Source organism: Drosophila erecta, unplaced genomic scaffold (assembly GCF_003286155.1).
Source record: "Drosophila erecta strain 14021-0224.00,06,07 unplaced genomic scaffold, DereRS2 tig00000055-arrow-pilon, whole genome shotgun sequence".
NCBI lineage: Eukaryota > Metazoa > Arthropoda > Insecta > Diptera > Drosophilidae > Drosophila > Drosophila erecta.
In genome coordinates, this window is record NW_020825200.1 from 18966353 (window position 1) to 18989222 (window position 22870).

At 44.3% G+C, this 22870-nt stretch overlaps 5 protein-coding genes across 15 annotated transcripts; 3 read left to right on the forward strand and 2 right to left on the reverse strand.

The window, feature by feature from the left end:
* Window positions 1-232: 232 nt before the first annotated feature.
* Window positions 233-4475, reverse strand: LOC6542516 (solute carrier family 2, facilitated glucose transporter member 1). Of its 2 annotated transcripts, none has more exons than XM_001970485.3 (7): window positions 4068-4475; window positions 2846-2950; window positions 2631-2791; window positions 1709-2303; window positions 1439-1651; window positions 1269-1371; window positions 233-1006 (listed from the first exon to the last, which is right to left on the reverse strand). In XM_001970485.3, the coding sequence occupies exons 1-7, from the start codon at window positions 4158-4160 to the stop codon at window positions 753-755; spliced, it is 1524 nt and encodes a 507-aa protein (XP_001970521.1). In that variant the 5' UTR covers window positions 4161-4475; the 3' UTR covers window positions 233-752. The 2 variants fall into 2 exon arrangements, with proteins under 2 accessions (XP_001970521.1, XP_026834671.1); XM_026978870.1 differs by lacking the exon at window positions 4068-4475 and adding an exon at window positions 3682-4004.
* Window positions 4096-7449, forward strand: LOC6543163 (sugar transporter SWEET1). Of its 2 annotated transcripts, none has more exons than XM_026978871.1 (6): window positions 4096-4178; window positions 5646-5924; window positions 6013-6090; window positions 6504-6733; window positions 6801-6976; window positions 7046-7449. In XM_026978871.1, exons 2-6 carry the CDS (start codon window positions 5848-5850, stop codon window positions 7163-7165), a joined length of 681 nt encoding a protein of 226 aa, XP_026834672.1. In that variant the 5' UTR covers window positions 4096-4178; window positions 5646-5847; the 3' UTR covers window positions 7166-7449. The 2 variants fall into 2 exon arrangements, with proteins under 2 accessions (XP_026834672.1, XP_001970522.1); XM_001970486.3 differs by lacking the exon at window positions 4096-4178 and adding an exon at window positions 4480-4569.
* Window positions 7450-7944: 495 nt separating this feature from the next.
* On the forward strand, window positions 7945-8768 carry LOC6543327 (vacuolar protein sorting-associated protein 28 homolog). Its single transcript, XM_001970487.3, has one exon. The coding sequence runs from the start codon at window positions 8052-8054 to the stop codon at window positions 8682-8684; it is 633 nt and encodes a 210-aa protein (XP_001970523.1). The 5' UTR covers window positions 7945-8051; the 3' UTR covers window positions 8685-8768.
* A 654-nt stretch (window positions 8769-9422) lies between these two features.
* LOC6543114 (protein lingerer) lies at window positions 9423-20691 on the reverse strand. 9 transcript variants are annotated; one of them, XM_015159257.2, is made up of 15 exons: window positions 20623-20691; window positions 18278-18686; window positions 18045-18222; window positions 16328-17739; window positions 15791-16206; window positions 14932-15039; window positions 14703-14807; window positions 14474-14574; window positions 13604-14130; window positions 12522-12656; window positions 12343-12468; window positions 12026-12277; window positions 11605-11760; window positions 10726-10758; window positions 9423-10294 (listed from the first exon to the last, which is right to left on the reverse strand). In XM_015159257.2, the coding sequence occupies exons 2-15, from the start codon at window positions 18656-18658 to the stop codon at window positions 10196-10198; spliced, it is 4029 nt and encodes a 1342-aa protein (XP_015014743.1). In that variant the 5' UTR covers window positions 18659-18686; window positions 20623-20691; the 3' UTR covers window positions 9423-10195. The 9 variants fall into 9 exon arrangements, with proteins under 9 accessions (XP_015014743.1, XP_026835504.1, XP_015014742.2 ...); XM_026979703.1 differs by lacking the exon at window positions 10726-10758 and having other exon boundaries at window positions 13700-14130; XM_015159256.2 differs by lacking the exon at window positions 10726-10758 and having other exon boundaries at window positions 12032-12277.
* A 231-nt stretch (window positions 20692-20922) lies between these two features.
* Window positions 20923-22375, forward strand: LOC6543332. Its single transcript, XM_026978530.1, is given in 4 exon segments — window positions 20923-21348; window positions 21397-21509; window positions 21511-21562; window positions 22349-22375. Coding segments are annotated over 4 exon segments (459 nt in total). The 5' UTR covers window positions 20923-21081.
* Window positions 22376-22870: the final 495 nt, after the last annotated feature.

A 22870-nucleotide genomic window follows, 5' to 3' on the forward strand; every position in this document is an offset into this window, starting at 1 on the left:
ACTCGCATCCGACAGTTCACTCAGTGCCATTCGACAGCTTGTTGAGTCATCCCCGCCGCTTGCCCCGGACTTGGAATACATTTACAGCATATAACCAGCCATAGATAAATTCAGCGTTTTTGTCTTACGAATGCTTGTTTTCTTATCGTTAGACGGGAGCGTTTGTTTGCTTCAACTACTTCCCGACAATATAAGTCAATAGTTATATACTCTTACGAATCAATCAGAGATCTTTCGTAGTGGAAAATACAAAATTTTATTAACCGACACTTAAGCATGGATAATAGGGAGTTAAGAGTATAATTAAGTCTTCCAAGTGTTGACATAATCCTAAGTTGTCTAACGCAACGGCGTGGAAGAGTATCTAGTGATTCCGCGGCGCTCTTGTTCAACAATAAATCTAATTAAAAGAGTATTACTTGGCGATCCGTCCCAAGGCGTTTTAATTGAACATGTGCAGTGATAAGAGGACGCAGCGCTCAAAGCTTTCTTACAGGGTGACTCTTAAAGTTAGATAAATTTTTGCATTTATTGTTTTTTACAAAAGAACTTACAGGCTAGACGTAAATTCAATTAGTAAGAGCACTTACACCCTGAACAACGTGGATTCCGGCTTATTGTCGACATCAACAAAAGGCACACAACTTGGACGAATCATTAAGCAGCCCACTGCACCCAGAAAGTTAAACCGTATTACCACAAACACCCGGCTACTTATGGCTAATTGTAAGTTGAGCCCACTGGGCTAGGTCTTATTTGACCTTGGAGCGAAAGCCCTTCGATACGAGAGGCGCCACCTCCGAGGGATCGCGTCCCCGCGTTTCCGGCAGATAGAATTTCGTGAGCAAGAAGAGCAGCACGCAGGTAATGGAGAAGGGCAGGAAGACGAAGGCACCCCACGCATTCTGCAGCAGGGGGAATGATATGCCAATTATGAAATTGCACGTCCACGAGGCCAAGCTGCCCATCGACATGGCCACGGAGCGGGGCGCCACCTCAAACAGTTCTGCAAATTGAAGAGTACAAATCGAATCAGTTATAGGTCTAAAAATAACCGAGGCTTTCAATTATATGGCGAGTGTGTCTGGGAACGTATTTAGTATCTTGTGGCCGTAAACAAATGTGTGCTGGGCAGCCATTGAACCCAATTCGATTCCAATTCCCCCTTAATTGCAGAATCAGTTCTTCGAAACACGAGCAGCTGCCCCAGTAACGATTGATGGATATATTGGAATGCACACAAACAATGGAGTCACGGGACAACTTACCTGCGCCAATAAAGTAGGGAATCGGACCCAGCCCGAATTGGTAGAAGAATATGTAACCCATGATGCAGACGATGCAGGCGATTGCAAAGCAGCTAACTTGGTCCTTTGAACAAAAAAAGGTAACACGGCAATTAAAGATACTGATTTGCCGAATAACAAATATTACTCACAATATAAAACAAAACAAAGGCAATGGTGAAAAGAAAAACGGAGCACAGAGCGCAAGAAAACATCATCAGAATTCGTCTATTGCACGTGGCCATTAGCCAAGGTCCCAACAATGAGACGGACAAATTCAGGCAGCCAGCTCCCAAATTGGCCCATTGCGCATCCACCGTGGACAGTCCGGCCTTCTCGAAGATGCTGACCGAGTAATAAAATATCTAAAAGGCCAAAAAATTAATAGGAAGGCCCAAGAAAAAGGTGATTACTCCACTTACCGCATTAATGCCCGACAGTTGCTGACCACCATGGAAGCAGCAGACAATGATCAGGGGCAATGTGAGACGAGGGTCGCGCAGCACATCGCAAAAGCTGCTCGCCTGCACCTTGGCATTTGCCTCTGCCTCCATTTCGGCCATTTCTTGGGCGATAAGCTCTTCCGCATTCTTGCCCCGCAGCCGTTGAAGCTCCCGCTTGGCAGCTGCACGATTTCCCTTAACGATATACAGGAACTTGGGACTTTCGGGGAACAGGTACGACGGCAGATAGCAGACCAGGATCAGAACCATGTAGGCGGTCAGGGCGTAGTGCCAGAGATCCTCAGTGCCAAAGACATCGGCCAAGCTGCAGACCTGCCCCACTACCACGCCCCCCGTCACGCCCACGGCTATGAAGACTCCCAGAGTGCCCCGCAGAGCCAATGGAGACACCTCAGACAGATACATGGGCAGGGTGGCGGTCACAAGGCCGGAGGCAAGCCCCACGACAAACCTTCCGATCACCAGCATCTCCACGGAGCTAGCTGCTCGACAGAAGAAGAAGAGCACCGCTCCCACGGTGAACAGGGTGCCGCAGATAAGAAAGCATGCTTTTCTGTAAAGGTAAAGTATTTATTAATTTATCACTCAGGGACTGGTACTTTTCATTTTAATATATATATTAATTACAACGGAAGCTAGCACAAAAAAAAAATAGAAAAATTAAAGCTGCCAAAAAATATAAAGGGCAATGAAATCTATAGATTCAAACATTTGTTTTCATTACTTGAATGCCTTTACGAAAACCGTGCAGTAAATAATTTGTATGGCATAATACGTGCCACTTATGAATGGTTTCCATAGATATGTGTATTTGCGGATTAGAAACACTTGAGGAAATCCAAGTGGCTTATCCTTATCTTATTGATTAATAGCTACATACCTGCCGAATTTATTGGCCGCTCCAGCTCCGCCCAGCGAACCGATGGCGCCTCCGACCAGGAACACAGAAACGACGCACGACCACAAGAGATCCAGACCGCCCGCGGTGAGGTTACTCCCGTAGGTGTCGTATAGGGTCTGATTACACCAAACTTTCATCAGCTGTAAAGATATCGTTTGAATCCGTTCCACTCGCTGGGGCTGTCTAAATCTCACCTTCGAGGGGGCGTTGATAACGCCTATGCAGTACCCGGTGGACACGGCGCCGCCAAATGTGGTTGCCAGGGCCACCAGCAGCAGGAGCTTGCCCCATCGCGGTTTCTGCAAGTGTTCCAAGCACAATTATTTACTCCGCAGCATTAGTTCCCCTGGTTGTACCCAAAATGTGGACTCCGATAGCAGTTCAGTGCGTCATTGTGCAGGGTCATTTCGAGATTCGAATGGGGGTTGCGTTATCAGTACTCTATGATTAATTCTTGCTTTGGCATAATCAGTATAATTGGCGCTAATAACGACTAAACTTGACCCACGAGCAAAACTTTCCATTTCTCAGCAAGAGCATTTAGGATCAGATGCGATTAGGCCGCATACTATTTATAACCGAATTTAAGTCCGCAGGCGGTGTCTCTTTATAACTGATAAAGTTTATACACTGATAAATGACTGGGAAATCAGCTGAGTATACACTGGAAGATCGGCTTTTTGGCCAATAATGAAAATTACGCGTTTCCGAGTACTTGTGCACAAAAGGGTCAAAGTTACAGTATTAAAAAAGTTGTACAGTGGAAAGCTTTCAAGCTAACACTATTAAACCATTTACATAAACAGTAATTTCTCCCCCCTACTGTTACATAATATAATCTAGCTAAACAGAGGGAATCGTGTCTTTCGTATCTTGTAACTTAAACATATGTATGTATATTGCCATCAACATAAGCACTTTAATTCGAAAAATCTATACAATATAGATCAGATGTTCATAAGTAATTCTTAAAAGAAGTGGATCGTATGTTCCTATTTCTTTGACTCTGACCCGCTCTGTATTTACATACTTGTTTATATCAAGTCAACATAGGCTCCACTGTAGGGGAATCGACCATATGCAAATCCGTCGGTTGTGTGTGCACATGCACATAAATTTCTTTTCGACTTTAAAAACAACTATGCATGACAGAAAATAAATTTATACATAGAAGCGCATACAGCAGAGCAAATTTACACACAAAAACAAAAGGAAAGAGCGGAAAATATTAAAAATAAAATGCGTGAGATAAAAATAAAAGCGAGAAACAACGAGATCGAAAAAAGAAACAAAGAAAATGTGCATGTGCAGAGATACAGTCCACAGAATAACAACAACAGCCACAAAACAATGGTGGTAGATACAAGGGAAATTCGGTGATCTTCCCGCTCTCTCTCACCTGGAAAAGAGTCTCACCTGGTTGGGATCCGTCTGCGCCGAGAGCAGTTCCACTCTGTTGGGCTGCGGGTACAATTGCTGGGCCTCCGCCGGCTGACTTTTGGTGGCCATAATAATGGACTTTGCCTGGTAATCACCACTTTTTAAGGAAACACTTTCCAAGGCACTCGGAGCACACGGTTGCGATGTGTGCGTGTTAACACGGTTAGAACAATTGTTAACAATTGGCGGTAAGGCAGGTATCGGGTTCCGAAACAGTGTTGTGCAACGGGCACCGAGTGCAGATTCTTAGTTCCCGATCCCCCAGCAGTTCGGAATGCTAAACCACAATTGTTTGTAAACGGCGCACCGCCAGCAGTGCACGCGGGATCGAGTCGGAATCAAAGCGGTACGTTGCGGCAGCGTTGGAGTCGGGAGCGCGACTGAACGCCGCCAGCTGAGCGGTATTGGTGGAGAAAAAGCTTTCGCCAAGAACGAATCGCAACCACAACAACGCTTTGGGTGCCGGCAACAGATAAGGGTAACAGGCACAAATAAGACAAGACGAAGTATTTATACCTTGGAAACAATTTAAATGGCTTTTATCACCAAATGTGATTATAAAATGATATGGATAGATAAAGGCAATTATTTCCAAAGGAATTGGTCCCAACGGGTTTTAAAATTCTTTATCGAAAGCAATTATAACAAAAATCAAAAACACTTTGATATTCTTAAATGACCTAAATATTTCCTGCTAACACTAAGAGCTTCTAAATATTAATCCCTTGCTAGAGTAAAACCATATATAGTCGAGCTTATCGACTATCGTTACTCAGCTAGTGGGAGTGCAAACAAGAAATTTCAAAATATATTTGAAAAAAAAAAAAAATTTTTAATTTCAAAACAATTTTTAAAATAGAAGGCGTGCCAGTTTTTGACAGTGTGGGCGTGGCCAATATATTTTTGGGCATACCTATGGAAATTGACAAGGCAAACGGGTTGTGGGCAACATCCAGAAACAAAGTTGCGCTGCGTCTATGTCTCTAGGATGTCCATGCATAATCGCATACATGCATTTCAGCTTGCATAGTTCCTGGGATATCGACGTTCATACGGACGGACAGACAGACGGAAATGGCCAGATCGACTACGCTAGTGATCCCGATTAAGAATATATGTATATACTTTAAAGGGTCGCAAGCGCTTTCTTCTACTTGTTACATACTTTTCGAAGAACCTAGTATACCCTACGAGAAACGGGTATAAAAAGCTCCTATCCGCTTTTGTTACCAGAAACCTTTGGCAGCAAAGAAATATTGACTAATACAAATAGGAAGGCAACAACAGAAAATTTAATAGAGCAAGAAAACATTTAAAATATTAAATTATTTCTTGTTCAGATAAAATCAGAGGAAAAAATCGGACAGAATCGTAGAGCATCTCCGAATAACTTTTAAACTGCGCGCGCTATATCGATAGAACAAAATATTTCGGTTAGTAAAGAAAAATCTTATGTGAAACAATGTGACAAAGAGCGGTACATTTTTTAAGAAATTTGATGAGATTTTTTATAAAAACGAATCAATTAAAGTGTTTACGTAAATTATTTCACAGATACAAAAAGGATTTCCCAGACAACATAAGACATTTTCAACTTTAGTAACTAAGCCACTGCATACGCGACCATCTCTAGTCGAAAGTGTCATCTCTACGCCCGCGACCAGCTGTTCAGCTTTTTGTTGACGTTGTAGTTGGAACCGCAGCGTCTTTTACCACCGTATAGGTTTAGCGTTAGTTACTAAGGAGATCGATCGCTATGTCGGCGGTGGCCTACGACTCCCTGCTGTCCACGACGGCGGTGATCAGCACCGTCTTCCAGTTCCTCTCCGGCGCGTAAGTCATCGTCATCAGGCCTCCATAATCCCATGCAACTAGCATTGTCCAAAGCAATAGCAACTGTTTGATTTCCTTATACTTGCAGCATGATATGCCGAAAGTACATACAGAAGAAAAGCACGGGAGACTCTTCCGGAGTTCCCTTCATATGCGGATTCTTATCGTGAGTTCAAACTGCCGACTTGGCACTACTAAGATAACTTCGAATTGGTCGCGCTTGGCTAGGCTACGTTTTCTTAAAATACACATCTTGTACATGTTGCACATGTAGTTAAAATCTTAAGTGGCATGTTATCAAGATTGAACCATAACTTAAATGCTCCTGGTTTTGAGTATATAAGTTACACAGGACTATCACGGATTTTAGATTTACATATATACATATATTAGGAGCAAGCCACATTCGTTCCAAACTTCACAGATTTAGCATTCAAAATCGATTTGATATCAGCTAAGTTCATTCCTATAACAATTTATACAGCATCCATATTTAAAGACCCTTTGCCTGCTTACTTGGCAATTTACCCCTGTGTTCAGGTTTTAACCAACTCAAAAAAATTGAAAATATTTGCACAGGTGCAGCTTTTGGTTACGCTATGGAGTCTTAACCAACGAGCAGAGCATTGTGCTGGTCAACATCATCGGATCGACGCTTTTTCTGGTCTACACGCTGATCTACTACGTGTTTACCGTCAACAAACGTGCCTGTGTAAAGCAGTTTGGATTCGTTCTGACCGTTCTGGTGGTGGTTATTCTCTTCACAAATCGGCTGGAAGATCAGCGCGATCGAATGATACACGTCACAGGTACGAGCCCGTTTTTGAATAAAGTTCTACAATGTCAGGTTTGCTACATTCCTGAATAAAATTGCAGGAATTGTGTGCTGCATCGTGACCGTGTGTTTCTTCGCCGCTCCGCTGGCTAGCTTGCTGCATGTGATACGGGCGAAGAACTCCGAGAGCCTTCCCCTGCCCCTGATAGCCACGTCCTTCTTGGTTAGCCTGCAGTGGCTAATCTACGGCATACTGATATCGGACTCATTCATCCAGGTGACCCACTTCCCACGACTGGCTAGCCTGACAGCTAATTACGACCCCGATTGATTGCTTTTTTTTCAGATTCCCAACTTTCTGGGCTGCATACTGTCTCTGCTGCAGTTGGGTCTGTTTGTCCTGTACCCGCCGCGAAGCTACTCCGGCCATGGCTACAAGCTGGTGGAACAGGCGGTGCCGTTTTAGAGAGCTAATCGGACACAGCCACGCATTTTGCTTTGGCTTCCGAGCGTGCCGCATACAGGGTTTATACATGCTGCTTGCTTAGACGCCAAGCTTATTTACTATAGACATATGTACGTAAAAGTAAGCCTATATTTATTGTAAAGTATTTATTAAATCCCGAGGATTTGCCTCGAATATCCCGCTACTTACGTTGCCTTGCTGTTCGGTGGCGTCCATTTGAATGTAGCCTTTAGAACCTGTATTCCTAATAAACCAACACACGGGAAACGATTGAGTAACCGAAACACTTGTTGATTTCAACTAATATGAGCACAAAAGCCCGAATTTGTTTCGGCACGGTCTGAACAGATAGAGAGCGATTTGCTGACTGGGAATTATAATAAGTGAACCCAGTGCACTTTGCTGGGCTGCGGTCATTGGTATCGATAAGCTGATATGCTGATATTCCGGGCCATAAACTGTTGAATTAAGCGACCGTATACTGGCTGTTTTGCGCCTCTGATTTAATGAAAATGTTCGTTGGCGCGGGGGTAAGGTCTGATCAATGAAATCACCTTGTCTTAATTCAATAATAGTGCTTATCGACCTGCGTGGAATCACCCAGTAAGCATGCAACCAGATAAAGCGGTAATCTTTATTTGGCGCCCAGCATCGATAAGCTGGCTTTTTGGGAGGCGGAAATGATAAAGCGAGCTCATAAAAATTTTTTTCAACAAATTCAAATTTGAATTGTAGACACGGTTAGCCTCTGGCGTTTACCAATACTGGCTTGAGGGTCTTATGGGCATGTGCGCTGCATTGCGCAACGGTCACACTGCCAGTTCCTTGTGAATCATTGTTTTGTCTTTTAAACCAGATAATATTTAAGGAAAACACCTTATAAAGGATGCAGGAACAGAGTCCCGAGCTGTACGAGGAGGTTAAGCTCTTCCGGAATGCCCGCGAGCGCGAGAAGTATGACAACATGGCCGATCTGTACGCAATCATCAACACCATCCAGCAGCTGGAGAAGGCCTACATACGCGACTGCATTACGCCGCAGGAATACACGGCCGCCTGCTCCAAATACCTGGTGCAGTACAAGGTGGCCTTCAAGCAGGTGCAGTGCGACGAGTTCCCCTCGGTGGAGACGTTCGTGAAGAAGTTCCGGCTGGACTGCCCGGCGGCGCTGGAGCGGATCCGCGAAGACCGACCCATTACCATACGTGACGACAAGGGCAATACATCCAAGTGCATTGCCGAGATCGTGTCGCTGTTCATCACCATCATGGACAAGCTGCGTCTGCAGATCAACACCATGGATGCCCTGCAGCCTGACGTTAAGGACCTAGCGGACAACATGAACCGCCTGTCTCTCATTCCGGAGGACTTCGACGCCAAGCTAAAGGTTGAGAAGTGGCTGGGCAGCTTAAATGAGATGCAGGCCTCCGATGAGTTGAGTGAGAGCCAGGTACGCCAGTTCCTTTTCGACTTGGAGTCGGCGTACGCGGACTTCAACAAGCTGCTGCACAGCCAGTAGCTATATGTTTCCCATTGTTTACGTGTATCTTTAAATTTATATAGCCTATTCCGATATTAAACAAGTTTTATATGTACCTAAAGATCGCAGTGTGTTTCACCACTCTAGATAACGGCAGCAAGTGAATTGGATAGCGCAGATTAAAAAATTTTAATTCATTTTAAATTACGGGGGATAGCTGTTAAGCCAAAAAAGATTTTTGCTCAACATTTCGTGCATACCATAATACGTTAGCTAAGAATATTAATGCAGGTTTTTTTTTCCATTTTAGTGGGTCAGTATTTCAATACAGGACTGTTTTTAAATGCTATTAATAAATAAATAACAAAAATTTAGTTTGAGCAGCTTGACAACTTCTATTCCGTTTACTTTCAAATGATGTAACGATATAGATTGGCCCCTTGGATTGAATCATAATGCATTCATGAAACAATTTTAAATATTTAACCCAAAAATAGTCTTCTATAGTCCATTAGTCAAACATTCCAACAGATTTAAGTAAAAGCGGCAAAGCACTTCATTTTTTGCATTTTGTTTGGATTTAATCGTATCTTCTTTTTTGTATTTAGTTTAAATATTAAGGTTATAATTATACATATAAGTTTAAACCGATTACAATAATTAATTTTTGTTTGTTTTGTTTTTTCTCATTCACGTTATGTTTGTGGTTTTGTTTTCTTTAATATATATACTTGTATTTTTAATTTACTGTTCTGCTCTTTCCGGTTTCTCTCTTACACTCTTAAATCTGTTAAATCGTTTTACGCCTTTAATAATTAATAATTGTTACTCTTTATCTTTGTAAATTTATTTGTATGCAATGTGAAAATGGTACTTGGTATATTTATGCGGATGTTGCTGTATGTTTTGTTTTACTCTTTGTTGTGTGAGGGAGTGTTGGTTGGTTTTAGGAGTCTCCTCCTACCACCTGAAACACCTTCATGCTGGGTTTTTGTATGCAAGTGTGGGGTGTGTTTTGAGGCTGATGGGAGGAGGGAGGCGTGGTCAGGACGCTGCTGAGCGGCGCCTTTACAGTGCGTTCGTAGTAAAAACGTTTCTTATTAAGTAAAGTATGATCGCTTATCTTCGTATATTAGATAATCATCCTCCGACGCTGGCGAGGATTTCTCGCTCCCCACCCCGTCGGCGAGTGCTTGATGTTGTTGTGGTGGCGGCTGTGGTTGCTGTTCTTGCGGTTGCTCCTTGACGAGCATCAGCAACTGACCGGGAATTCCCGGCATCGCCGATGTCGTCTTCACTATTGCTGCTGATGGCGTTGTAGTTGCATCTACGGTAGTTGTTGTGTTGCCGGCTGCTATTGTGGTCACTTTTGAGTTGGTTGCGAGTGTAATGGGAAGCGCCCGGACATTGCTGGCGCTACTCTTGCTGTAGATGTGGTGAATGGGCGTGGTGGCTGTTGTGGTGGTGGTGCTGCTGCTATTGCTGCGAAGGCTATAGAAGTCGTTCGCGCGGGCGATCTGCAGGGGCCGCCAGATCGTGTTCTCCGGAAGCTAGTTCTGTCCGGCCCAGTACGAGGGCGAGTAGCCTTGCTTGCCAGCAGACTTTGACTGGCTGGTCGACTGCTGACGCTGTCCGGCACTGTTCGAGTCCTGCAACGGATACGATTGGGGATCAGTACCTATGTTAATGGCAATCTGGATTGATTGATGCTGCCGCCTTCCCAAGCAGAATCAGAATAATCCGCTTCTTTCGGACTGCACCCGGCCATCCATACACAAATGTGGGTTAACAGTTTTAGATACACATATTCGCTGATTATATACACGGCAGTTTTATATAAAAGTGAAGGCACATGAATATGGTTATGCATCTGATTACAGCACGACCCTTTCGGCGATCGATATCTTCTTTTTGGCGCCGCTTCTGTGGGACACATGCAACTAGAAACTAGATGATACGAAACATATTCTTTCGATAGGACAGGTTACATGGACATGAGGCATGCGTGGGAGTGTTAAAGTTATGCAGTTCACCAAGAATTAAGCAACACTTTACACGTGATTACAACAAAGGAACTTACCCGGCGGGATGAGCTATGAATCCTGCCGTCCATCTAATAGTTGTCCCATAAAAAATCAAAAGAAATTATAAAGAAAAGTCAAACAATAGAACAGTTTCATGCATTTCTCAATTATATGCCTCACTACTGTCGTATGAAATGTTTAATTCCCAATTAGGCCATCAAACTTCCCAAGGACACTGTTTACTCGTACTGATGCTATGCTGATGCTCCAAATCAATTTCAAAATATCAGAAAATGCATGAAATGTTATTTGTTAGTAACGATTACAGGTGAAAAACAAAATGTTTAATGACTGACACAAATAAAATACTTTGGGTGTGTGTTTTACAGAAAATGTGCGTGGGTAATAGTGATTAGTGACGTACAAATATATGATTAGTTAGTGTAAATGTGGTGTTAAATTTTGTAATAATGAAAATAAATATACAAATACGTGCAGTTGAACAAAATCAGCTTCACAGCTACAAGGGAAAAACAAGGTTACTGTGATATCCAGGATTGGTGTAGGCGTGAGCTTTTTTAAGGACATAAACCAATATCTAAACGCAGTTAACAAATGTGGAATGTAGTGGCGAGTGTGCAGTTACGACCGGTGAAAAATAAAATTGTAGTGTTAACAATAACGAGATGAGTTCCCTAAGCATTTCATCAGTCGGCGAAGAAAGATAAGTCGTTTTGATTGTCGCGATCACAGCAGTCGATATTCTGTTCAAAGTTATTGCAATGAGAGGCAACGCTCTGATTCTGACACTGGGCAAGGTCTGATTGCCAGATCCGCTGGAATGTAACTTGGGGACCATTCCCATTTCCATGAATGAGGACATGACTATCCGCCCCTCCGCCTACAACAACATGGAGTGGTAATTCTGAATGTACCTGGTGGATAGGCTGATGGATCATATTGTGGTGTCCGGCCGCTGGCATCGGCAAGTACATGCCATACGGTTGGGCAGAGGTGCCTCCAGCCGTCTGAGTGTTGGGCATGTTAAACGGCGGCGGAGTGCCCGAATGGAAACTCTGCTTTTCGTACGACTGAATAACGAAAAATACAAAGGTAACATGTAGACAAGTAGGAAAAAGGTGTTTTAACCAGGGCTGTGAATTCTTATTGTTGTGTTGCTTTACTAATGGCGCCATATGACGGGTTCATGATCTTACATCACCCTAAGCAAGTCAAAGGATTTGCTTGATTATTTTGCTTATGATTAAAAAGCGCAGTTCAAATGTTTAAACATCGAAATCAGGTTTAGAAGATCCTGTGCTCGCAATCCACAGCCCTGCTTATAACCATACGTACATTAACCTTGTTCAGCGCCACATGTCCCTTCCCGTACATAGAAGAGGTCAGATCAGATCCAGTGCCTGCCTGCGACTGGTTAGACACCGTCTGAGTTTTGCTCTGCTGATTCACGCTCGACGAGTAGCCGCCCTTGCTGTAATCCTGCGTGGTCTGCGACAGAGTGTCATAGCTGGTCGAGCCGTAGCCCGCGCTATACGAAGGCTTCGGGAACTGTTGACCGGAGGCCGTGTTTGCTGCCGGTATTTGCTGCTGTTGAATGAGTTCAGACGTTATGGGGAATTGCATACAAAGTGATCAGAATTTATTAAGCTTACTGGATATATGGCGGGGGTGCCATATTGAAAACTGCCGGGCATAACATTGCCGCCATAGAAGTAGGCGTAAGGAACATTTAGCATGGGCGCACTTGAGCCCGCCTGTTGCGACATTGTGCTGGAGACCTGCAAAATAAACATTTTCACCATCTGTCTAGTCATATAAGCTGAACACATACATTGCCGACCGGACTGGAGTTATTGTCAGTGCGGGCAAAGCGTCCGTCATTCATTGCTGAATACGTCACAGAGCCGAGGTTGTCACGTCCAGCTCCTAAACTGGCCGGCGGATAGTTAAGATCGTAATATCCCTGCTGCAAGTGAGAATAAGTATATTAGGTTTGCCTTTACGGGAGCATTCTGGGCGTGTTATTATGGCTGTGAAGATGATGAACGTTCCTTTGTCAGAACTTTTGATCAAAAGACATTAATAATGTGATATGGGTCTGACAAAGCCACGTACCGGTTAAAAAAAATAATAAAATTAAATATGTTTAGTTCAATGTAATAAATTTATACATTAGTCAGATGTTAGGTTGAAAAAAATAAAATGAATACGATGTTAGTAATCGAATGAATGAAAGGAGTCAGTAAGGAGCACAGATCTAGAATTCGCTGTTGTTAGGAATGCAAAGCAATTCAAAAATATGATGGTTTTGCATCCCTAATTTCCACAACTTCATTTTAGATTGAAATTAGGAAGAACATTGGGATTAGTTTTTGGTTAATTTGGAGTGTAAAGCAGAGCCTGGGAGGTAAGCAATACATGTGGATTGTTGTTGATTTTTTTTGTGATGATAATAATGCCAGGAATTTGGGACTGGATGGAAACGGAAGCGGATGGTTTAACGAAATTAAAGTGCAGGGTGGCGAAAGAAAGTGTCAGCTTTTTACACAATCACACACACACACTCAAACAGACACAGGAAGTAATAAGGACTTGATCACAGACATCGCGGTATATGTTATTATGTACAATGCACGCTGAGGAACGGTTAGGAGTGGGAGGCCGCAACGTCAACGAGCCCGAGCCGGAATAACGATTTCGATCAGCAGCGGGAGGCGAGTTGGGATGCGCTGGACAGTTGTCGTGTGTGTTTTAATGGAACTAAGACTTGACTAATGCGAAAACGTTGTAGCGAACATTATGGGAGGATATTGATACGATTACTGATTGTTTAGAAACGGTTCGATTGATTGGTCGGTTGCATTATGTAGTTGTTGGTTTGGTATTTGCTTTTGCTTTTCTCCATGAACTCACCACATGTGGCACTCTCTGTTGCATCATTTGCAATTCCTCGTAGGAATACACTGGTTGCTGATAGTATGGCAATCCAGTCTGAATATATTGACTAACCATTTGGATGTTGGTGGGCACCAAGCCGCTTCCGCTGCCACCACCACTACCAGCACCACCAGCACCCGATGCTCCGCCCACGCCTCCGGTGCTCGCTCCTGCACCTTGTCCGCTGGCGTTACCCGTCGTCGTGGCAGAACTGCCACCGCTGCCGCTGCTATTGCTGCTGCTGCTGTTCTTGTTGGTCAGCGAGGCTAGCACTGCAGCGGTGGTTCCCGTAGCTGTCTGGGCAACGGCCGCTGCTCCCACCGAGCTGGCGCTACTGCTGTTGTTGTTCACATTCACACCGACGCTGGACGCGCTGCCACCGGCCACGCCGACTCCACTACTTACGCCGCTCTGGCTGACGCCTCCGCCCACGCCGGCTACGTTGCCGCTTGCAACGCCTGCCGTCACATTGCTGACCGAGCTGCTGCCGGTCACGTTGTTATCTGAAAAGATAGGTAACGATTTGGTTAACATGCGGATACTAAGAAATCTTATGTACAAAATGTCGCCATTGAAAATTTTAGGTATTTTGGAGTTCCATATTATCACTGCAGAGCCAAAATAGTGGTTAATAGGAGATCTAAGCTAGCTTTACGAAATCATTAAATTAATAGTGGGTAAGTTGGCAAAAATATGCATTAATTTGAATTAAATGGCTTGACATTATGAGTTTGTTATTAAATAATTTAAATTCTTAAGATGAGACTTCTAAACCGGAGAAGTAAATTTGGGCTTGACTGCAATGCTTACTTTTTAGGGCCTTATCTGTATTATTAAATTACTTACTGTTCGATACAACCGCCTGGTTAGCACCTGCTTGGCCGCTCACCCCACCGCCATTGCCTGTGCTTCCACTGTTGCTGCTCACTCCACTGCTGGTCGAGACACTGAAAGGTCAATAAGATCAAATTTTAGTGCTACAGGGACCCGCATCTGAACGGAACATGTACCAAGGGGTTGGGTTAGTCAGAATATGGAAAAAGCGGGGCATGCTAAGCGGAAGTTTCGCTCTTACCTGTCGTAGTGAGCGGCGCTGCTCGCCGTGGTCGCATCCTTTAGCTTGGCGCTGGCACTGAAATTGGCGTACTGCGAGGACGCGTTGCTCGCACTGCCAGAGAACCTGAACGGACGAGAGGCCGCAATTAACCATAATGGAGAACCAGTCCGAATCAGCAAAATAAGTTACGTGCCATCCCCAGGGAAGTGGTTATAATGGGATTGCGATCGTCGCATTTAGTACTTACCCGCTGCTGTTGGACAGTCCAGTGTTGCCATAAACACTTTGGCTTGACTGGTAAGCACTTTGTGGTGTCGAGTATCCGGATGTGAGGTAGGCAGAGCTTGCATTGCCGCTGTTAGGTGCGGAGCGCGATTGCGGATTGGGTTTTTGGGACAAAAGCGAGCATTTAATGTGTTAGGAGAGAAGAAAAACAGTAAACAAAATGAAGATTAGCTTTCTTTCGGGTGGGGCGAATTGTTAAGCGAACTTGCATACAAACAAACATTTTAATCTCGAATGAAAGGATATATCCGATAAGGATTGAACTCTTACAGTTTGGTTAGTTTGTCTTTTTGACCAAATAATTTGTTCAATTTAATATACACCAAAATATTCCTCTTCAGCCCTAACATTCTTTGTACAATAACAATACAAGAAAACAAACGATAAGCGCAATAGCCGCGACTTTTAGATACCCCTTACACAGCTAATCGGTTTAAAATGCGTTTAGATGGCGCCAATAGATCTTCTACATAACATATTTTACTGCCAATGTTATTATTAACCAGAATATGACCATTAACCGACGTTTTAGCATGTAAATCCCATTTAAAAATGTTAAAAAATGATATATTAAGCAGGGCAAAGCCAAGTTGAAACAAACTAAATCCATAAATTCTATCACTTATTGATCTCCAGATCATGACTTTCAGACATACAGACATGGCTAGATCGACTCGACATGGCTATTATGGCACCTTATCAATAATATCTAAAACCAATGCGGAGTATCGCAATAAAGTCTTTTATAGTGAATCAAGGCTCTCGGCAAGGCTACCCTTTGGATTTTAATATATAACAATCATTACTGGATTATGTCATACCTCGTGCTATTTTGGCTGCTGCTGCCTCCGACCGGAATGTTTTGCGTTGCCGTTCCTCCGCCGCCACTTACGGCACCTGTACCGCTCTGTGCTCCGGTGCCAGCCTGCTGCTGGTAGGAACTGGGCTGGTATGAGCCGTATCCCTGCTGCTGGTAGCTGTTGGCCACCGAGCTTTGCACATTGGCGTATGTGGAGCTGCTGTAGCCACCGGGCGCCGTCGTCGGAAAGCCACTGGCTGCCTTGCTCGCACCACTGTTCTGGTACGCGTTTTGGTAGGCGTTACCACTGCCGCCCGTCTGTCCGTACGGGTCGCTCTTGGCTAGCTGATCGATTGTGGCATTCACTGCTGAGCTAACGCCCTGCTGCTGCTGTGCCGTCGATCGGCTTGTATAGCCCGCTGCACTCAAGGCATCGCTCTATAAATTGAAAATGCTATTAGATTCTCAAAAGTATATGCAGTATGTAACAAACAATCGTATTAGCAAAATCGTGGTCACGATTGCTTGGGCAATTGAAAGAATACAGTACGGTACTCACAATCTGGGAACTCTGCAGACCAGCCGTTAGCGTCACCTGCTGCTGTTGCTGGGACTTGCTTTGGTAGTCATCTGCCTGCTGTTGTTGCTGCTGACCATCAATGCTAAAGCCCGAACCAACCTTTTCCGGCAAAGGCTCGAAGCCATCGTCCGTGCCGAAGTCCAGAGCGCCGAACTGCACGTCCAGGTAGCCAATGTTGTTCAGTGCATTGTCTCCAGGCATTTCAACGGCACTCGCAGGAATCTTTGAGGGTGGTGGCAGCTTAACGCGAGCTCTTCGTATCTGCGGTTGCTGTTGCGACTGCTCGCCAGCACCAGCTCCCGCTCCAGAGGCAAACACATTGGCATAGGTGTTGGGGTACTGGCTCACACCTACGCTAGTGCTAGTTTGGGAGTAGGCGGCTACGGGGTTTTGGGCGTAACCCGCTGGCGCCGACTGCACTGGTACAGAACCTGGGCTGACGCCCTGGCTAGCCAACGAGTTGAAATACTGAGATTGCTCGACTGACAAAGTAGCCGACGGCTTAATAGGCGTCGTCTGCTGCTGAAGCTGCTGCTGCTTTTGTGCTTGGTGCACCAGCGTGGCAGCTGCCGAGGCGGCGCTTGAGAATGTGTCGGGAGAGGCGGATACAAAGGATGACGGTGTGCTTCCTGCCCCTCCGCCGGCAGCTGCGGTCGCTCCCGTACCCGCTCCTGACTGTGTGCCCTGGGACTGCAGCTGGGGTGGTGGATTACTGACCGCTGCGCTGTATTGCAGCAGCGGCGTGGTCGCCGAGCCGGTCAGCGTTGCTGGCGGTGTGACCGCCGCTGGACCGCTGCTGGAGCTCTCATCCAGATGAGATCCCTGCTGCACCAACTGATGTTCAAGACCTGGTGGCGCCGAAATCTCGCTTCCAGCCACCGCAGAGACACCTGTAACACTAGCTCCAGTTCCGCTAACCACGTTAGCAGCGGATTGCGTTGCCAGGTTGCTAGTGGTGAACACCTTGCTGTCCTTAAGCGAGCCCTCGTACTCCTCGTTGTTCCAGTCACCCCAGGCATCATCATGAGCCTGTTGCTGCTTCTCGGCGTTTTGGGCAATGGTGTTGTCCCACAGCTCAACTTCGTGGTGATCTTCGTTACCGTTGCCACCGCGACCAGATCCATAAGCACCGCCAGGTCCTCCGCTGCCGCGATCGCCACGAGGACCACCGGTGCGGCCGCCCATGCGGCCGCCGCCACGGCCAGAGCGAGAGACAAATCCACCGCCGCGTCCACCGCCACCGGGTCCACTACGTCCGCCGCCGTTGCGCTGCCCGCGGTAGTTGTCATTAGCCCGATCGTCACCACGATCCTGACCAACGTTTTGCCCGGACCAAGGTTCACGAGACTCGCGCTGGTTGCGCTCGTTCTCGCGAGTCTCTCTTCCGCGCCCTAGAATATTGGAGATAATATATTAATTTAAGTTTAGAGGAGGAATAAGTTTAGTAACTCATTTACTAAAATTATTTCATCAAGTTAATATTTTGTCTAATTACAGCTCTTGCATGAAAAACAATAGCTGAAGCTGAAATGCCAATCAGCAATGTAATATTGAATGACTATAATTTTTTACATATCTTCTAGTTAAACTGGATTTCAGCATCATTATCTTTTATAGTTGTGCAATGACTAAATCAGGTTATGACAAAACGTCTTTGCATTTTGAGCCCTAAGTCAGCGTTGTTTATGATACTTACATCCACGACTGTCACTTGAGCCACGGGTTCCTCCGCGATTTGAGCTGCGGTTTCGCGACTTTTCCCGCTTGTCCGCGTTGGCATTGCCATCGGCCCAATCGCCATCGCCAGCAGCGCCATCAGCCGTGTTATTTGCAGCCTTGTTCTTGCGCTTTTTCTCGTACTTGGCAAAGGCGCCCTACAACAGATTCAACTGAATAACTGGAGCGAAGGAGATTACAATCGAAACCAACCTGCGGTAGCTCTTCGATCAAGAAGTTGGCCGCTGCCTCCAGGTCGTAATCGCACTCGTTGAGGGCACAGCAGACCTCCTCTTCGGAACGTTGGGTCATGGTCAAAAGGAGGAGAACCTTCTCGTTGATCTGCGGATCCTCTGTGGTGCTATTGGTGATCTGGGCAATGCGCAACTGTTCGGTGGTAGCCTTGGGCTGGGCCTTCTCTGGCTTGTCTGTCTTGCTGGCATCCTGGCCGCCCTTCTTGCCAGCGGCCGGAGCATGTGAGACTCCATCGTGATGGCCGGTTCCTCCTCCGCCGGAGTTGCTGGCATTTGACTTTTTCTGGTTGCGGGTATGGCCGACGCCTCCCCCGCCACCTGAACGAGTTTGTGTGCTCATCTCTATGTACACTGTATATACAAATTAGCTGCAATACGGAAAATATGAAGGATTCGATGTTATATCTAGGGAATCTACAATCTGACTGATAAAAAATGTAAGTCTGTGCTGACTGGATTCTGAGTATAGGATTTTCTGGGTTTATTTAATGGTCTATAATAAATATGAATATCTAAATCATATCATTGCCAAATAACTTTTTTATTTACTGGTGTTGATAATTTACAAACCGTCTGTGTTCATATTAAAATGAATCTGTACGGATTTAATAACAAGCCTAGCTGGATTCTTGTTAGTTGATAGATATATGTATGTCAGTGGCAACAACTTCTCGACCAGCATTACTTACTATAATGTATAAAGAATCCAATAGAATTCATGGGGTATTTAAATGTTTTTGTAATTAGAGATAATGGAATGGATAATATATAAATCTTAGTTCGTCGGCGTGAAAATATTAATTATAAACTCCCACAATCCAGACAGCTTTTATTATCGGATGTGTAATAATGGCTAAACAAGTGGCCGAAAGAGAACAGCAAAGGAAAAGCTGGCAAGATGAGAGTTCAATGTACATTTAATAAAAGAGAATGAAAGAACGTGAACAAACACACACACCGAAGCAAAGTAGTGCGAGAGGAAGGGAAGAGCGTACGCACAAACAAAGCGCGCATTCAAAAATAACAAAAATAATGAAAACGGGGTGTCAAGGAGGGGAAAAATGTATTGGCAAAACAGGTAACGGGGGTGGGTGCGAGGGAGGGTGGCGGGGTACGTGACCACGACGCATCCAAGCCGAAACGTCAGTTTGGTTTTCCAGGGGGGTGGTTCAAGGGAAAGAGAGCAGGAGATGTGACCCCGATACTAAGTGCATATCTGAATCACTCGATTTTTGTTGTCAAAACAGTATTATCAACGTTTGCCGTGAATAACGCCTTTCCATGCATTATTCATACACACACACGCGCGTACTGCCGCACACAAACAAAAGACCGCTGTCGCCATCACTTTTCCATCAGGTTTCGCATTTCGCACGTACACCATGATATGGAAATTTGACCACGGGAACTGGGGACCTGCGATCCGGAACCCGGAAACTACTCAATACCAATTGCAACGGGAATCGCGGGGACTGACATACACAAAAATTGATTTATAAACTCCTTGGCCTCCTCGCTTCGGGTTTTCGCTTTCGCTTTTGTGCTCGCTCTTCTGCATCTGCCCTATCGGTATCTCCCTCGCACTCGCACCAGCGCGGGCTGACCAGTGTTGCCAGGTGCCAACGAAGCGAAACGGCAATTGGCAAGGCCGTTAAATTAACCAACAATTGGAGCACAATTGTACGCTTAGTAACCGAGGTAGCGGGTCCTAGAAAGGGCAATCAAAATTAATTACAATCTTTGCACAAACACACCAATTCACGGCAGGACTCGGATGGCACACATCACTAGGCACGCTCCGGCACTTGGCAACACTGAATGCGAGGGCATTGAAACCGAATGAAGCGCACAAAGCGGAATGCAAAACCGGACAAAGTGGCGTACACTGCGCCGAAAAAAACGAAATGTACGATTCGTTGTGGGCGAAACTTGTTTAATATGTGGCATACCCGGCATGGATAACGCACTCCCAGTTGCACTTTTCGGAGCAAAAGGGAAATATAGCCTAAATAGACCAAGCCATGTGCACATACTTCGACGCCATTTCTGCAACGCCACACTAGCCGACTCTTTCGCTCTTATGTAAACCAAGGGACCCACTAATTGACGGCGACCGCCGCTCCAGACAGCGGCCACTATTGAATTTTCAAGCGAGTTTTTCGCTGACAAGGCCCCGAGAGGCAAGTCGAAAACACGTTGCACATGTGTGGGGACACTTAAACTACACTTTAACACCTCAGCAGGTTTTCGGTCACGGCTTTAAATTGAATAAACAAATTTTCAAATCGGAGTCACACACAATACCTGCAAATGCGCCGAGAAACGCACTTTTAATGTGACCGTTTGTGATGTCGATCGATATGGCTTTATCTGGTCATGTAGCCCTGGGGTCCGCGTTAGAAAACTAGCGGTGCCTCAAACCAATTTTGCTAGTTTTTAAATTGGTAACATTCCCCTACCATTAATATAGGAAATTTTTTTCAGTTTGCTATAATCTAATTTAATCTAGTTTATGTGATTTAAGCACATTGAGCATTACAAATTTATTACCCTTTTTCTTAACAGGCTGCTCATTAAGGTTCCGAACCCGATTCAGTGGAGGTATATCGATACCAGAAGAGAAAAAAAAAGGCATTTGCACACCTCTATCGTCAACAAAACATATTTCTTTGGCCAAGTAAACAAATCCCATTCATGTACAAAACTATGGACAAGATACGCAGTTTGATGACAAAACATTAATTATATTTACAAAGGCGCGCAATGAGCAAACACCAATACCCCAAGTATTTTGGTAACGGCGATGAGTTATTGGTAGATGCAATAGAGGAGCTGCAAAATAAGCTGGATAAGATCCTAGAAAACCAAAATGAGATTCTCGCACGCCTTTGTCAGGTGGCTCAAACCAGACCCACTGGTGACTTATTCAAGGTGGAACTCGACTATTTTCCCGTGACTGATCCCGACGAACTTTCCAATCTGGACTCGAATCTTTCAAAACCGGGCAATAAATATGTGATTGCACACAGCGTAAGCCTGAATGTTGGGGTATTACAAACTTGATATTTTACCTTCCAGGCTCATATTATTCACCGCATCCTGAGACCAGAAGGACGAATAGAACCGCTGAAGAACACTTTTACAAAGATGTTCGACTACGATATTGTCATGGCCTACAATTACGACGGTGTGAGCACTAAGCAGCCCTTTAAGCAATACAAATATATTAACAAAACTATTTTTGGTGAGTAAGTACTGCTTTATTCCGATTTAAAAATCTGAGTTGAAAAAAAACTGAATACTTTTACATATATGAGCGTATGGAGTCCGCAATCGTTCCTTTTTTTGTAGTACTGCTACTCTCTTATTTTTAATTTGTATGACTCTTTATAGTGAGTTCTTCGTATTTGGGAAACTAAAAAAGGCGGCAAGAATTTATGTAGAATCCGTATTTAGGTTCGGTTAAGACGCAAAAAAAATAAGTTGAATAAGATTTAAATAACATTTTTTTAACAATAAATAATAAAACTTCCGGTAATCTCTTATCTTTAGCGATCCTGAATACCGATGGATATACCCAAGCGGACTACGTGGCCGATATCCGAGGTGCCTTTCAGATATTAAAGCGACGTTATCATAAAAGAAACCACGACTTACGGAGAAGGATTAAACGGACCCAAAAATGCGAGCCAGATTCTGATTGGGATTAGCTGATAAATTGGAAGCATTGGTAGATTGGATTTCGCTTATTTGCAACCTTTATCTCAACGAAAGGAATATAAAGTCAAACCGGTTTTGGCTCTCTGCAGTAAGTTGTGTTCTTTCCGCTTTAATGAGGTTATTTTCGGCTTGCATAGCACCTCGAAACGCCAGTTTTTTAAACCGTAACGTTCTGGTCGACATCCCCTTTCAAAAATAGATCAAAGATTTCACCACCTTATATGTATTTAAGTGGTTTTAATAATTGCTGTTATTTATATTACTTTTGTTTCTATGGCAAATCAACATAAAAATGTTTTTATTTTGTTAGATTGTTGAGGAACTTCTGAAGATCTGATTGTTTCTAATTAGGTTTTTTTTTAACTGAATTGTAAATTCTCTGACGAAATAAAGAAAACAAATGTATTAAATTATACCAATAAGGATTTGAAGAGATGCTTTCTTTTAACGTTTCTGAAGGTTTTGCAAAATATTTTCCTATATGGGTTTATATGCCAACTTATTTTTTGAGCTCATACATAAAATTAAATATTTGCATATGGAAAATGGGAAAAGACCATCGATATACCATCCTCAACATTCATGAAGGTTTCGTCATCATCGTAAAAGAACTGCAAGATTTTTAAGAGACACGATGCAGAAGATATTTTGCTAATGAATACTTAATCGCCAGTTCCACTGAGACAAGTGATTTGAAATGAAAACGACGAGTGTCGCTGCTCTTGGTGAAAAAGGCAACCTAGCAGGGTTCAGTAAACTTGTTTCCAATTTGAAAATGGTTATGCCAGCCGGATAAAAACATTTTCCGATGGTTTTAGGCATTGCAACAACA